The 16900-nt window shown below is 30.0% G+C and overlaps 2 protein-coding genes across 4 annotated transcripts; one reads left to right on the top strand and one right to left on the bottom strand.

Moving 5' to 3' along the window:
• Positions 1-799: 799 nt before the first annotated feature.
• LOC110702213 (abscisic acid 8'-hydroxylase 4-like) lies at positions 800-4605 on the top strand. 3 transcript variants are annotated; one of them, XM_021879908.1, is made up of 10 exons: positions 800-1143; positions 1277-1592; positions 2595-2744; positions 2899-3106; positions 3229-3308; positions 3437-3523; positions 3664-3742; positions 3808-3914; positions 4045-4163; positions 4288-4605. In XM_021879908.1, the coding sequence occupies exons 1-10, from the start codon at positions 917-919 to the stop codon at positions 4406-4408; spliced, it is 1494 nt and encodes a 497-aa protein (XP_021735600.1). In that variant the 5' UTR covers positions 800-916; the 3' UTR covers positions 4409-4605. The 3 variants fall into 3 exon arrangements, with proteins under 3 accessions (XP_021735600.1, XP_021735601.1, XP_021735599.1); XM_021879909.1 differs by having other exon boundaries at positions 1271-1592; positions 3826-3914; XM_021879907.1 differs by having other exon boundaries at positions 801-1143; positions 1271-1592.
• A 10345-nt stretch (positions 4606-14950) lies between these two features.
• LOC110702212 lies at positions 14951-16560 on the bottom strand. Its single transcript, XM_021879906.1, has one exon. The coding sequence runs from the start codon at positions 16005-16007 to the stop codon at positions 15261-15263; it is 747 nt and encodes a 248-aa protein (XP_021735598.1). The 5' UTR covers positions 16008-16560; the 3' UTR covers positions 14951-15260.
• Positions 16561-16900: the final 340 nt, after the last annotated feature.

Here is a 16900-nt window from a genome sequence, read left to right as displayed (position 1 = left end):
TTAGAAATTAGCTCTACCTTACATGCTTAAGGTTACATAGCTAGCATTTAGTTCTAAAAGTCCTTTCCTTGGATTGTAACCAAAAGATTAACTTAAACTTCATTCGTACGGTTTAACACTACTTGCTTTCTTTTTATTCTTGTAATTGTAGTTTTAAAATGAATGCTTTGCTGTGGAAATGTTATATAAATTAGCCGTTTGATGATATATCTCTAATTTGATTGAAGATTTCAAAATACGGATTATATTATAAATATATCCTGCTTGAACGATAATTTGAAATCTATAGCAAAAAAAAAAAAAAAAAAAGGTGTAATTACATGAGACACCAATTTATACCGTAAACATCCTAAAAAGATGATAAGTTTAATTTTTCGAAAAAAAATGGTCCAAACATGGCCCAGACCATGTGAACTCGTCTCTTATAGTATTAGGTAAAGTAGGGCTAATTAGAGATGATGATGCTTACATTCTCGATTTTCTGACAAATAGCTAGTACTCTTACTTATTCTGTATTATTGCGTTTCTTCAAATCTGAATTAATCCGTGACAAGTAATTGATTAAAGAGAATAAAAGCGAAGAATTGATAAAAAGAAGCAATCAATTATTCAATTTTAGTAGCCCACTAACTATAGTGGAGAACATTAAACAGCAATGTGCAGGCCAAGATCACAACACCCATCATCTCCCTTAATTATCGTGGCCATTCTTACATCGTTAAATTGCACCACCTTTTAAAACTATATTTAAAATTGAATACCAGTATAATTAAATTATATTTAATTTAAATTAAAACTTCTTATAAGTCTATGAGTGATCATGAACAAAGTATAACTTCATTCCAATTATCTAATAATTATTCGCATACTATATCAAATAATTATTCTTATATCATATCAAATTATTAGAAGAAATATGGCTTTCGGATTATACCTATTTGTTCTCATTTTATTGCTAATTGGTTATTTGATGAAGAAGTTATGGTTAATTAGTCCTGATGAGAGTAAAAATGGGGAATTAAGTCTAAAATTTCCACCGGGTAGTAGAGGATTACTCCCTTATATTGGAGAAACCTTACAATTCATTGCAGCAATTTATAGCAAACAAGGTTTTTATAGCTTCGTTCAAGCTCGCCATCTAAGGTATACTTCAAAACTCTACTAGTACTTTTTTTTTTATAGTCACCTAAAAAAATGCACATACCTATCCTGAACATAAATTAAAAATATTATTCTTTTACATTGAATTTAATTATTTTTTTCCGATAAGGTATAGTAATTGTTTTAAGACGCACATATTTGGAGAGACCCATGTGTTTGTGGCAAGCACAGAATCAGCCAAGGAAATATTAAGCAATGATTTGGGAAAATTTACAAAGAAGTATATTAGGTCAATTGGAGAAGTAATTGGGTCAGAAAGCCTACTTTGTGCATCACATCAAAATCACAAGCTAATTCGAAGGCATCTTCTTGACTTGTTTAACTCAAATTCCACAGCTGATTTCACCAAGCAATTTGATCAATTGGTTGTAGATTCTCTCAACTCTTGGAAAAATACAGGAAATGTGATCATACTTGATCAAGCACTTAAGGTATGGTCAAATCATTAACAATTCTTTTTGTACAACATCTATATATCTTAGAATAATATACTAGTATAAGAATCACTTTGACCTATTTGCAATCATATTTATGAAGCTATTTTTTTTTTTATTAAGTTCAAGATTTATCTATGTTACTTCTTATGGAATAAACTATGTAAAGTTATGGAATATATAAATTGCTTTTGAGTATGCCATAGACATGACGTAAATGAAACTTTTTGATATATGCTTTCGAATTTTTTAGTTGCGATGAATGTACAATGTATACCAATAATAATTATGATTCGACTATTAATTATGGTTGATGAATTCAAATTTGTTTTAATCATACAGGTTTATGCATAAACTTTATTTTTGTACAATATTATACTTGAACAAAGGAATTTTGGCTACATCTATTTTAAATACTAGTATGTTTTATTCACCTGAGTTTCACTTATTTGAACTTTTTGAGGAAAACTTCTTATACCTTATTAAATCTTAATTTAGTTGTAATTTGAACTTAAATAGCTCATATTAAAAAAAATTAAAAAAAATTGATAAACTCATCCTATCTGAACTGTTATGACCTTAAATAAGTGAAATTAAGGTTAATATAATTGGGGAATTAATGTTGAGATACCTAAGACTCTAAAATAATAAGTAGAGTAGATTTTATATATTAGACCATAGAGTTATAATTATTTATTCATAATGAATAAATGTCATTTTGTTAAAAAAAAATTGTTAAAAAAAAATTGTTAAAAAAATTCAGCACATTGTACGGTTGTACCTGGTATATTTGGGCACTAACAAGTATTTTATGTACTAAGCCACTATAGTGTAAGACTACTTGCTACTTGGGCTTAGAGATTTTCAAATTTACATCCTACTAGTAAATTGGGCTAAAGAAAAGTGGGCCAGATTTACTAATACTGTTAAATAATTGGGCCATTGATCTAAGTTGCACAGATAGTGAAAAGTAATGGGCTTAATGTATGAATTTGGCAGATAACCTTCAAGGCAATGTGTAAAATGCTACTAAGTTTAGAAGATGGAAGTGAGCTATCTATGCTACAAAAGGATGTTGCTTGTGTTTGTCATGGAATGCTTGCATTTCCTTTGAATTTACCCTGGACTACTTTCAGCAAAGGTCTTAAGGTAAACTTTCTTAACCTTTGTAGCAGCTTATTAGTAACCCCGGTCCTCGGCCCTTAAATCCTCTCCTAGGCCCTTGCTCCCCTTGGTAGCTAGGTTCTACCTGAGGGCAAGCCCCTAGTCTGCCGTATGAAATTGAGATAAATTGCAAATGTAGGCAAGGAAAAGAATTATGAACTTGCTAGAGAAGATGATTCAAGAGAGAAGAGCAAGACATTCGACACAAATTCCTTATGGTCATGGTAATACAGATTTCCTACAATACTTACTTTTGGGAAAAAATCGCGAACCATGCTCTTCTGATTCAGAGCCAAGCTTAACTGATGCACAAATCAAAGATAACATCTTAACCATGATAATTGCAGGTAATTCTTCAATGAGTCAAATCATCATATTGGAATCATATATTTGTCTTTAATATCTTAAGCAAATCATGGATTAGTAAGAAATTATATATCTAATGATGTGTAAATAATTAAAAATGTAGGTCAGGACACCACAGCTAGCGCGATGACATGGATGGTGAAATACTTGGATGAAAATCAAGGAGTACTCAAAGTTGTACAGGTATATACAAGCTTACTATGTATGATGGATTATGCTTGAGTGTTATGAAATTGACCTTGTAATAATGTAAATGTACATACCATACTTGTATTTAAGTTACTTCGTATAAAATTTCTTTATTCTAACAGGATGAAGTACTCAGCTTACAGAAGAGAGTTGCAACCAAATCCTCCCTTACATTAGAAGATCTCAATGAGATGACATATGCTGCCAAGGTACTATCCCGCCCCCTTTTTTGTTAGCCGCTTATCCCCATACTTCTTTTTGAGATGTCCCTTAAAGATTGTCGCATATTAAATATGACCAAAGAAAACTCGTCATATAGGGACTATTATTAATGAATGGTATAATTCAGGTAGTAAAAGAAAGCTTGAGGATGGCATCCATAGTACCATGGTTCCCAAGAGTTGCACTCCGCGACTGCAACATCTTAGGTTAGTTAGTCTTCCTTAAATTAAGCACATACATATATACATGTTATAATTTTTACTTGATACAGGGTATACAATCAAGAAAGGATGGAATATTAACGTCGATGCTAGAGCTATACATTTTGATCCTACATTACATAAAGATCCTCATAAATTCATTCCCTCTAGGTTTGATGTAAGATTTCCTTACAACATTCACTTGTGTACTCTCTTATACTCAGCTTTTAATCAGTTTATACAAAGACCGAAAAAGAGGTGTATGTGCCTTGATACGTACAACTAAATCATTTGTGATGTATACGTAGAATGAACCAAAACCATACACTTACTTAGCTTTTGGCGCGGGAGGAAGAACATGTCTAGGCATGAATTTAGCCAGAACAATGATGCTTGTGTTCATTTACCGGTTAATCACCACTTACAAGTAAGTCCTCCTAGCAAGACTTGGAAATTTTATTAGTGCTAAGTGTTAACGTTAATTTTTTACTAACAAATCGATTAGTGGATCGAAATAATATCATTTCAAACATGTTTTATGCAATTCTTAGGTGGGAGGTAACTGATCCAGACTCAAGTGTGGAAAATTGGGCACTATTTTCGAGGTTGAAAAGCGGTTGTCCAATCCAAATTACACGAATTAACAATGAAACTAGAATTAAGGATAATTAAAAACATGTACAATCTATTGTATACATTTGAAAATTGTTCTAACAAACAGTTGTAAGTGTGTCACAACGTTTTGATTGGGCTTTACCATATTAAGATCCAGAATTGGTAGAATATGGGCCTGCTCTCTGGACTAAACAGTTTGTAAAGTTGGGCCGTTGTTACTTCAACTTGGACGCATATGACCTTACGATGCATGAGTAAGATGTTTGGTGCAATGCTCAAAGTCCAAATAAATTGTTGCAAGTTAAAATAATAATAATAATAATAATAATAATAATAATAATAAAAAAAAAAAAAAAAAAAAAAATAATAATAATAATAATAATAATAATAATAATAATAATAATAATAATAATAATAATAATAATAATAATAATAAATAATAATAATAATAATAAAATATCAAAAAAAAAAAAAAAAAAAAAAAAAAAAGAAGAAATGATGAAAATTTGCAGAATGTAGCTATGGAATTAAGGAGGACAAGTTAGTTTTTTACCTAAAAATTAGCTTCTAACTTTATATATACTTCGTACATAGTACTTCTACTAATATATGTTACTTTAATGGTATATTGACTTTTTTCTTTTTTCTATTATAAACAATTTTGATTGTTGAGCATACACATAAGTGAATTTACATAACTTGGCAATTGGCATGAATTTTACTCAAACTATGATGCATATGTAAATATGTTCCTGTATTCACTACTCCATAGCTTGATAGTTATCAATTAATCAACAATTACAAATTACAACTTACAAATGAAATCTACTGACATCCAGAATTATGTTGCGCTAACTTACAACTATGATGCATTCAAAAACAACCATGTACTTATTTTTAAAGGCGACAATTTCTAATTCAATTCGAAGTTTTAGGGAGAAACTAGTTTTAAGTCCAGTGCAATGCACGGTTTTTATTAATGTTACAATAAATTATAATGTTAATTCAACAATAGTTTATAGTAAACTAAATTAATTTTTATTAAGTGAAGCACGATAAATTGATTTTAATATTTATACCAAAGAATAAAGGGTAACTATTGCATTAAGCCGATCCACTCTATGAAAAATTAAAAGAAATTTAAGAAAATATAGGGCTCTATTTAATAAAGAGAAACACATGTGTGATATATACACATATATACCTCCATCCATATTTTATTCACACACTTTAACAAATACGGAGTACAATACTTTATTAATTAATTAAGAATACATTATTTTTTCTTACATTTGTTGGAAATATAATGGTGGGAAATTTTTGCACCAAATTTTGACATATACTAGGTACTTTTTTTTTCCGACACATGCTATTATTGATTTGCCTTTTAAGAATAGAAAATTATTGTATATACAATAATACGTAATATATATTACCAAAGTGAATTTCTTATTTTGTTGAAATAAAATGCATTGCCCAAAATCCAAATAATGAAGTTAGAGCAATTAAAAGATAGAATAATGATAATAATACAAAAATATTGAGTAATAATATTATTCTAAAATATATTGCCTCATCTATGTTCATTTATTTCTAGAACACCTACTTGTAAATTAAATATATAGAAAATATATCAAATCATTTTTTTTCTTATATACTTGAGTGTATATGGAAGCCAATATAACTGTAAAAATGCAAGGGAAAAATTTTAAGTTATGTAATAATTAATGAAGATTTAACCCAAAATATATATATATATATATATATATATATATATATATATATATATGGGAGGAAAATTTTCAACCAGAAGATGACATGTGTCACTTTTGATTTTGCTTTTAGTATATAGTTATTGATTGTATATTTTTAGTGACTAATAGTCTTAAGTTTATTCTTAGTTGACTGATAATCTTAACTATATATTTTATGTAAAAGTTGTCACCTGTTGAAAATTGTATTAAGCATATATAGTTCTCGGAAACATATGAACGATTTCAACTCCTTTGAACCAAATTCAATTAAAAAAATAAAGGTTTTGAAAAGATATTTCAGTATTAATGAATTTACTTACTATGACTCGTATGAGTCGTATCAAAGTAGTATTACTTATATATTCTACACACCTCATATATCTCCCTTTAAAGTATTTGGTAAATTGTAAAAAATATTATAAAATATTTATATTATCTTATCACGTATAATTTTGGGGGATTTTTCTATGTAACTGGCCACACTGTATGGCCGGAATTACTCAAGTTATTCCTAATCGAGTAACCCCCGACCGAACGAGTAACCCCTGACCGAGTAACCCCTCAAGTAACCTCTGGCCGAGTAACCCCTGACCGAGCTAGTTACCCCTGATCGAACCCCTCGAGCAACCCCAGCCTCGCGGTGTGACCATCCACATATAAAAAATTGCCTATAATCCTTGATTTTGTTGATATATTTAGGGGCGGAAAATCAAGCGTGAAAATTTTTGATTGACTAATATTCTTAATTATATTTTTAGTGATATATGAGTGATGAGAGTTATTATGTACACCCTGGTGTAATGTACACCCATTACACCCGGAGTCACTTGCTCATTCAATCAACAAATAATATTTGCTCATTTGTTGATTAAATGAGCAAATGACCCTGGGTGTATGGTACACCCGCGTGTATATAACAAATTCTAATGAGTGATAATCTACATATAATATACAATCAATAATATCTATTACTAAACTGTAATATAAACTTGACTAAAATAAGTAGGATATAGGTTTATATAGATGGTAAAGATGGTTCAATAATATGCATGTTATATCATACGAAGTATATCCTTTTTTCCTAGATCTTAAGGAGTATGCAATATATATATTTATATTATCTCGTTGCATATAATATTGAGTTAGTTGATATATTTAGGGGTGGGAAATAAAGCGAGAAAATTTTTAACCATAGAGTGACACATGTCAAGGTGTGGCTTGAGTGCCCTGCATTTTGGTATAATTATAGATAGATAGATAGAAAATGGTACTCGTATAAAATACAACTTTTGATTTTTGTATATTATTAGGGTGATAAGATATGTATTAGGGTGATGAGATACACGGGTACCTAAATTATGTCCAAGATGAAATAATGCACGTGTACCTAACTTATGTCCAAGATAAAATTGATTATTACTCCTTATTTTGGAAAGATTTACTACCTTAAGGAAATTTTTCTCAAATTATTTCATCTTTAATTTTGAAACAAAAATTTTATCGCATGGGATCAATATTTTTTTTTTTTTTTTTTTTTTGGCAAAAATATTGTGTAAGATAAATTAATAATATTCTTGTATATATAACCTGTGATATTTTTATTATATTAGCACAATTTCTAGGATATAAAAGGTCTTAGAAAATATTGAGTGAACTAATTGCTTTATTTAGGATAGTGAAAAAGGGCGGAATTTTTTTCAATGACAAGGTGACACGTGAAGCTATTGTTTCGAGGGCCCTCTATTTTAGTATAGTTATAGATAGATATATAGATAGATAGATAGATATAAATCTACATGGTGCAAGCACGAATCAACTCCATCCCAAATCAATTTAGTCTCTATGTCTTATTATCTAAAATTACAAACTAGAATTTGACACAAATTAAGTATTGTTTCAGCAAAAAATTGATTAAACGGGTCTTGAAGGGCTGCTCGTGGACCATGGATTTGGGCCTTAAATGGACTTACAAAATGAACCTCGAAGCTGAGCCTCCGACTGCCAAGTTAGATGCCAAACAATACATGTTTTGAGAGTATTTTCGAGAGAGAGAGAGAGTGGAGGAGGATAGTCATCTTAGTATAAGAGTGACCTCCCATTTACCTTTGCCCTAAGTAAAGTATGTATAGTAGTGCATACATGGGCATTGATGGGCCCTATTTGTGAATTTGGCTTATTTTAGGGTCTTTTAGGCCATTTTATGCCCTTTGGGCTTATATAGGTAAGCTTACCTTGGCTAAAATAGGTATGATCATTTTACCATCCAAACAGGTATAATTCTGAATACAAACTGTTAAATAAAATTGCCAACCTTATATCACTAACTATATCAAGCCTATGCATTCCTAGGGCACAATTTATCTTTACAAGTACATAGCTTCCTAGTCCAAGTTACACGTGTATAAGAATAATCAAAATTATGAAGCATGATTAATTATAAAAAAAATTGCAAGAGTAGATTTAAGATTGTGTTTGGTGTCCACTATCCAGCAACTACACAGCTTGCTAAATTTCCTCATATACAAGTAATGTAGTAGCTAAATATGTACAGAAAAGGTAGGTCGATGCACTAATTAATTAATGCATTACATATTAATTGTGTATATTAGGGTCATCTAAATGTTGGATAATTAGTAGACTTTAGGCTTAAACTGAATTTAATATCTTAAAACAACAACTATTAGCAACATCTTTTTTTCACTTGCTAGGAATCAGGAAGCAGATTTGTAGGTAACAATTAAAATAAAGTTTAAATTTTGTCTAATTTGAATGTTATGCATGACAGCTAACTAATGTGTTTGGATAAAAGGGTCTTAAAAGTGTTAGTTTCTTTCTTTTTCTTAATTGTATATTAAAAAAAAGTTGTAATTATGCAAAAAATCAACATATCTATAAGCTATATAAGACTTGTATATTTGACCTTTTTCACCAAACTCAATTGTAATTATGCCAAAATTAATTTATTAGTAGTATCAAGATTGTAATCAAGCTAGTCTATCTAACTTTCATTCTTCCATTAATAATGACATTATTAGTATATCTTTCATGAAGTAAAATATCAAAAAGCTACCATGCCTAGCAAGGTGAAAGTTCTTCAATTGGCAACATAAATGACTAATTCTATTATACCTCTGTCTGAATAACAAGTCTCATCACTCAACCTTATTACGAAGTAGGTTATAAGGAGAAAATCCAAGTTTTTCTCTGAGATAAATATGTAAATATATCTCCTCTCACAATCTCCTCTTTTTCTTTTACTTTTTAAATGATAAAAATAAAATAGTAAAGTGGTACAGAAATAAATAAATGTATATAGTTAAGAGAGGAGATAAACTAAAATGTTAATTTCTGAGACTAACTTGGGCTCCCTCGATTATAAAGAATTGAGTATTGTTAAAAGAAATTATAATCACAATGTGATTTATTATCTAGAGTCGAAGGTATAACTAATTAAAGGTATTGAGCATAGAATAGTGCAAATTGAAATTTTATGCTACAGCCGTACAGGTAGATTTCTTTGCCCCTTCCAATGATTGAAGCTGGAAATGAGTTGTATCGTAAATTCGTACATGATGGTGCATAGCCTGTCCATTTGAATATATCCAATTTGATACAGACAATTGTTTGGTATATTTCAATACATAATATGATCCAGGTAAAAGAAATCCTTAGCACGTGAAATCTTGTTAAATTTAGTATGAGAGTAACTGAGTACAATATAGTAATATATCCGAAACCACAATCAAAATACGTAGTTCCTTAAAGTTATTTAAATAAGCTGAGTATAACAAAGCTTTATGCTCTAATCACATTCTAAAGGAAACATAAACAATCATTAGAGAATTCACTAAAAGAAAAGTAAAAGTACCTTAGGAAAATCTAATAAGTAAAAAACAAAGACAAGAACATAAATTCAAACCATCAAATTAAAATACTAGATTTCTTGACATTTTTATTGTAAATTGGATACTTCTTTTCCTATAATATAAGGGCCAAGTACCTAAAAAATAAGGGCACGATCTATTAATTAATTTATTTAAAAATACTTTTAATATCCTTTTATAGACTCTAGGGAAGGTTCACTCTGCTTTTTCCTCTGTTTTTATCGTTTAAACAATATTTTAAAAACAAACCAAAATGCCAACTCTTTCTCTTTGTGACTATATATCAAAATTATGGATCATATGATTGTTCTAAAGGGTAGTGTAACAACCACCACACCCACAAATATTGGTAGCATATTAGAACTTTGGATAAGCATTACACCTTACGTGCATATTTTTACAGTAATAATTATTTATTTAAATTATATAGTATAAAGTTCATTATGATTCCATATAAATATAATTGGACGGTCCACATTTTTTTTTACTAAATTTTAGATTGTAATTTTTTTGGTCAAGTATACGAGTTCATAGTTTGATTGGTTGACATGTGTACTTTGAACATACGGTTTACCCAATTGTTTGGTTTGGTTTGGTTTGGTTTGTTAAAGATGATGAGTAATTCAATATTATTCGTATTGATTTATAGATGGGATATGATCGAGTCATGCAAATTTTAGTATACTTTGAGCTAGGATCATGTAATAGAGTAAAATACCACTTAAGTTTCTTTAATTTTCATGAATTAAACTTTAATCTTGCTTAAATTAAACATATCTAAACTTTAAATTTCCAAGTTTAATATCAAATAAAAAAACCGAATAAACTCGATACTACTCTGTACTAGTATGTCACTCTATCTCCTCTCTATAAAGATTTACTACGTATTAGTTTTATTAGTTATTTCTGTTTATGGTGAAAGAAATTTTAGAACTCAGCTCACAATTTTAACATGGAGTAAATTATCTATGGACATTTGAAAATAATGAAAAGAAGTACAGAAGTTGACACCACCAAATCATAAACTATTGGGTTGAGTTTCTTAACTCTTTTCAAAAGAATAAATTAAAGCTACAGCACTAAGGTAGAACATGAATAAATTAGGCTTAGTATTCTTATAGAATTTAATATCAAGCATTTAGGGAGAGAAAAAACAAGGGGAATAATCTATACGTCCTAATTTCTTAATGTCTAGTCAGAAAAAAAATTGCTTTCCTTCTTCAAATTTTAAGTTTGCGTTTGTACAAGAATAATCATCCACTAATTTTTAAAGAATTATTTTTTAAATTAAATTATTAAAAGAAATACATTACATACTTGGGGAAATACAAAAAAAGTTTACTGGTGTGGATTACATGTAAATAAAAAAAAAAGAAATTAAGAGAATAATTTAAAAGACAAAGTGGGGTCAAAATTTTCTTTCTGATTAAGATATTTTCAGCAGTTTTTAGACTACAAAAAGGACTCTAATTACGCTAATTAAGTACTCGTACGTAGTTGACTGCAAATATATGAATAAAAATATGAACAAAAGACTAGAATATAATTTAGATTATTTATAAATGGTTCTTTTGTGCATGAATATTACATTATTACGTGTGTGTTTGTTGCAATCTTTGCTTAGATGATAAATACGCGCTTTAGTCGATGCTCAAATGCTGCCAAGAATACTAAGTTTAGTGCCTAAACAGAATATAAGCATGTTTTGTGAAAGTGACAATCATACAAAACATGAAACAAAGTTGATAAGAGGCTAGCCTAGGGAGCCATTGATTTTGAGAAGGTAGTAGAATTATCAAATACCAAGTAACATAGCTATAATTCCTTCCATTTCTAGCTAAATAAAAGGCCATGCTAAATCCTTACCTTAGTCCCGAATTTATTCGGGGTAATCTATATAGATCAGTATTTGTATGTACTAAATTTCTAATCCCCAATTCTATAAGAATCCAACAATGAACCAATCTATCAATATCAATGCACATATGCACTTGTTGTGTTTTGTTGTAAGATGCCTTTTGAGTTCTGACCCGTTGGTAGCTTAGTATAGTATAAGCTAAGATACCCAAGAACTCGAGGGAAATCTATCTCTCAAACTTGTTCTAAATGACATAGTGGACATCAAACAACATTTAGATTTTTTTGTATCTGTTTTAGAGTTTTCTTCCCTCTCCTTCTATATACCTTGACAAAACTTTAATATCTGATCTTATTCAATGACAGTGTGAAGTCAATTAGATAGCGTTCTACTCACCTCATTTCCACTTATTGAAAAGGGAATGAAGGACTTTATATGGTATAAGTAGTTATTATCTGGTTGATATATCGAGGAACTTTAACAATCAAGAATGATACGAAATTAATGTAACCTAATAGGTTATATGGAGAACTTTCTACCTACCTATGAGAAGTTTACTACCCCTAATAAGTGAAACTTTTCATGAGACTTGATAGAAACATGTCTAAGTTGAGATTCATAAGAACATTAAATAACACGCCTTAGCTTATAAATAAGACTTAAAACATATTGGTCAAACTTTGCTACAATTAAACAATTTTTTTCACCTCTAATGTAAAATTTATTATGTTCAACACTAGTGGCGGATGCACATTACACCAAGTGAACCCACTTGAACATAAAAAAAAAAAAAAAAAAAAAAAAAAAATTAAAACTAAGTTTTTTCCTACATATTTGAGTTTTCTTATTTCATAAAAATTACCCTATTGACCCCATTAAAATTTATCAAATGGATTTTAATACCGTTGAATATTTATTCTGAATCTGCCATTGTTCAACACTTCAACTAGCCTTTTTCAAATTAAAAAAACTTAATTAATTTTCGTACTTGAACAGAAATAAAAGAATGATGCTAAATCATGAACATAAAGTTAAGATAAATGGATAAAACACAAGAAGAAAGGTTCTTCAACAAAAAAAACTAACAACCTCTAACAAGAAGCACTAGTAAGTATAAATAAAGTACACAAACATAAAAGATAGAAGAGAATCCATCCCTTCACATTCGTTTCAACCAACCCCACATCAGAGGAACTGTCTGTTGGCTGTTGAACTCTCCTACCTAAAAATCACTTCCTATATTTTAATTTTTTTATGCTTTTCTGAAATACAAAAACAAAGACCTAAAAAAAAGAGAAAACAAAGTAGTGAAATTATAATACAACTAAAAAAAAAGAAGACAAAACAAAGTAATAAAATTGTAATACTCTATATGTGAACAATATTGTCCCTACTAAGGAACAATTTTCAAACTTTAAGGACAAATTTTCTAAGCATTTGGATTTCTCCTCACTGTTTATAGGAATAATCAGCAATACTTAGCCTCTCGTTAGGGACTAGTAGTACTACTATATCGAGTTCGGATATAGTAGTACTACTAGTCTACTACTAGTACTATATCTTTAATTAATTTTGAAGGGGGTTAGAAAATTGTCAATATAATCAGCTATATAGCACCCAGGTATGCTTGATTACGAGTAATTACCTTCGGTACGTGAAATTTGATAATGATCTCAAGGTAATGTTAAGAGTGTTAGACTTTTGTCAATTAGTTAGCTATTAGATTGGAGTATTATGGATTATGCTTAGAAAAAAAAAAAAAACCTATTTTCCTATTTCCATTGATTGCTCGACTTCTCTTGTCTCATAGGAGTTCAATTTTGAAATAAGTACGAATGATGATATAATTGTTTAAAATTTTACTAAAAACAAGAATTGAATCATTTACTTGGGCTCCTAAAATATACTTGTAATACTTAGCTTGTAGAATTTTATTTGGTCCCCAAAAAAGGAGCCCAGGTTAATCTCAGACATTAACATTTAAGATTATCTCCTCTCATAAATTTATGTATTGATTTATGTGCCATTTTACTATTTTACTTTTATCATTTAAAAAATAAAAGAAAATAATTATGTTGTGTTTATCTAAGAGAGAAACTTGAATTTATCCCCCAAAATAATATTCGATTTCATACATGCATGTTAGTAATTTTATCTCTTGTTCATATATCACGAGTTATTGTTCAACGTTACAAGTGCATACGTAAAGAATTGAAAGCTTCATTATATAGGAAAAGATGAAGAAGAAATTGCATCATCAAATATATGCCTTTGGGCTTTGTGGAGGTATCCAAAGAATTATGCCTTCTATCCAAAAGCCCAGCAATTTATTGGTTTACCTGGCAAGCATAAAAAGTTAACAACTATGTAAATTAGAATTAGAATTTAAAAAATAAAAATAAAAATATAAAAAAGAATCTAAAATGTTGGATGAATTAATAACTTTCCTTAAAACATCAGAAGAATCTATAGGAAACATAATTTGTGGTGGTAATACTTTCGTAATTTCTAGATTAACTTATGATCTATGCTTTTAAGTACAAGAATATGTTCCAAAGTTCATCCATAAATTCAAGTGGCAATGCATCTTATTGATGTCAATTTGTCCGTTCTAATAATGGATTCCTTCATTTTATTTTATTTTTATCCTAGCCAATTGAGTTGAACCTACACTTCCCAACTATAGATCAATTAGTTCAAGCTCGAGTCAGGCAGCTAAAGTGTTGCCATTACATTGTTGTTTTGCATAAGCAAATGCAAAACTTTGCCAGTACCAGATCACATAACAGGTACAGGGTACCATAAAGGTGTAAAAAAAATCAGTCACTATTCACTTGAGCAAATGAGGTGTAGTAAGATATTACACCTGATTCTAGTCACGTTTCACTTTCATTTTTCGGAAAATTTACATAAATAACCTTTTTGAGTTCAGATTATCACATTTTACTATGATTAATAATCAATAATATGCGCATCAACCTTCAACTCATTACATAAATTATTTTAAAAACATTCAGAGCGGTAACATTACAAACATAAGCATAATTCGACAGAAAAAGTTGCACAATTAGAAAATTGTAAAACACCATTAAAGTTCATAACATCATAACTTCAACAACAAGTTTGCTAATAACAGTAATTATTATTATTAATACTGTAGTAGTCTTAGTAACATTAACACTACTAGTAGAAGTATATTTCAGATTTGTACTACTACTCTAATACTCTTCAACTAAAACTGTACATTCCAAAGTAAAAATCATGCACTACAATTTCTGATAGTAAAGTGTCAAAAAAATAACACTTCCTATCATACTCTGTTTCCTCTAAACTTTCTCACAGAGTAATTAACATAATCAACAGTTAATCACTATTAATCATTATTTAATTACTCGTAATTACCATAATTATGCTTAATTACTCAAAACAACCGCCAATTTCTCTTCTCGTAAAAACCTCTGCTGTTTCTGAATAAACGCTTCAACTTTCCTGTTGAATTCTTCATTACTCAATTCATCAACTTCGAACCACCGATTCTCTCTCCTTCGATCAATCGCCGCTGTTTTCTCGATTTTCCGTCCAACTTCCGTTTCCGATCGCCGGAGCTCTTTCTTCTCCTCCTTCACAACAACCATTTCCGAAGTCGATTTCGTCCTTCGGTATACTTTCTCCTCCATTTCTCTCTCCTCCACCGCCGGAACTTCGCTAACGACCTTCTCCGTCACGCCGGAGATTCCACCGTCGACATTATCGGATTCATTGTTTTCGCCGGAGATTCCGATTTCGACGTTAACGGACTCAATTTTTGCGCCGGATAATTCTTCTTCGGTTTGATCGGAGGTTTTATTCTCGGAGGAAGATTTAGCGAAGAGAGTGATGATAATCACGTTTCCGATAAGGAAAACAAAGTGAGGACAAAAGAGGAGAGAGAAAATCCGCCGGAAAAAAGCGCCGCCGAATTCAATAACGGCAGGAAGATAGGAAGAAGTGAAGGAGAGAGAAAATGAGACGAACATAATCGCGACGATAACTTCAACAGTTCGAACAATGTTAGCGATCTTCTTGAAAGTTCTATATCGTCGCATCGCTTTCTCTTTCTCCATTTTAATGGTGTCGAATTCATGGTAGGAAGATGAAGATGAAGATGAAGATGACTCCATTGAATTTGAAATTGTTTTGAGGAGAGAGAGAAAATGGATTAGAATAACTGTGAAACGGTTTTGATCTGAAGAAAAGTGGTATTTGAGGAGAGAGAAAATGGTGAATTGGGCAAGAAGAGGAGAGAGAGAAAGAGTGGTGTTTAAGAATGGAGTTGTGGGGAATGAAGGGAATTTGAGGGTTTTTTATAGGGCTATCCATGGCATTTTAGGGTCCATGATTACAACTTTTTAAAAAACATAAATAAATGTAGTTTGTATGTGAGAATTTCATAAATATAATGGAGGGATGATAAAATGGATGCGTGAACACGTTACGATGTTCAAAAATGATACGTGCTATTACTATTACTACGACTATTAATATTGGCACTGAAGAAATAATGCAGTATATATACGATTTTTAAAAGTAAAATTGTATAATTAAAATGAATAAATTGTGAAGATTTGTTTTTAAAGGTTACTAATTAGGGAGTAACAAATTTTATTTTTTGTTTGATGGAGCATGTTATTTGGTACGGTTTCTTTATATGTAGGGAAATCTTATAATTAGCGACGTTACTAAAACAAACCCACAAAATTTTGATATAAGGTTGCTTTTATTCATGGAAGTACATTATGAATAACAAGATTTTACATAAATGGTGTTTTCATTTCCATTACTAACTACTTCGTACTTAGTAGTCTGTACTATATAGGGTTTTTGGCTGTAATTGGTGACGAATCTGTTTCAATGTGAAATTAGTCATCTAAGAGTATATGATGATGTAGAAGAAATTCATATCTAGATGTAAAGTACTTTCCTAGAACTTTAATCAACAATAATTGTCATCCATGTCAAAATAAAATTACTCGTGAGCTTACTGTGTTTAATATAATAATATTGCGTAATATTC

Source organism: Chenopodium quinoa, unplaced genomic scaffold (genome assembly GCF_001683475.1).
Source record: "Chenopodium quinoa cultivar QQ74 unplaced genomic scaffold, ASM168347v1, whole genome shotgun sequence".
Taxonomy (NCBI): Eukaryota; Viridiplantae; Streptophyta; class Magnoliopsida; order Caryophyllales; family Amaranthaceae; genus Chenopodium; species Chenopodium quinoa.
This window is presented reverse-complemented; position numbering and strand designations above follow the sequence as displayed.

Bases quoted from the DNA above. Each gene is read 5' to 3' on its own strand.
- LOC110702213 (XM_021879907.1), top strand. From the start codon at position 917: ATGGCTTTCGGATTATACCTATTTGTTCTCATTTTATTGCTAATTGGT. The intron at 2,745-2,898 runs GTAAACTTTCTT...TTGCAAATGTAG, and splicing joins CTTTCAGCAAAGGTCTTAAG to GCAAGGAAAAGAATTATGAA. The intron at 4,164-4,287 runs GTAAGTCCTCCT...TGCAATTCTTAG, and splicing joins CGGTTAATCACCACTTACAA to GTGGGAGGTAACTGATCCAG.
- LOC110702212 (XM_021879906.1), bottom strand. From the start codon at position 16,007: ATGGAGTCATCTTCATCTTCATCTTCATCTTCCTACCATGAATTCGAC.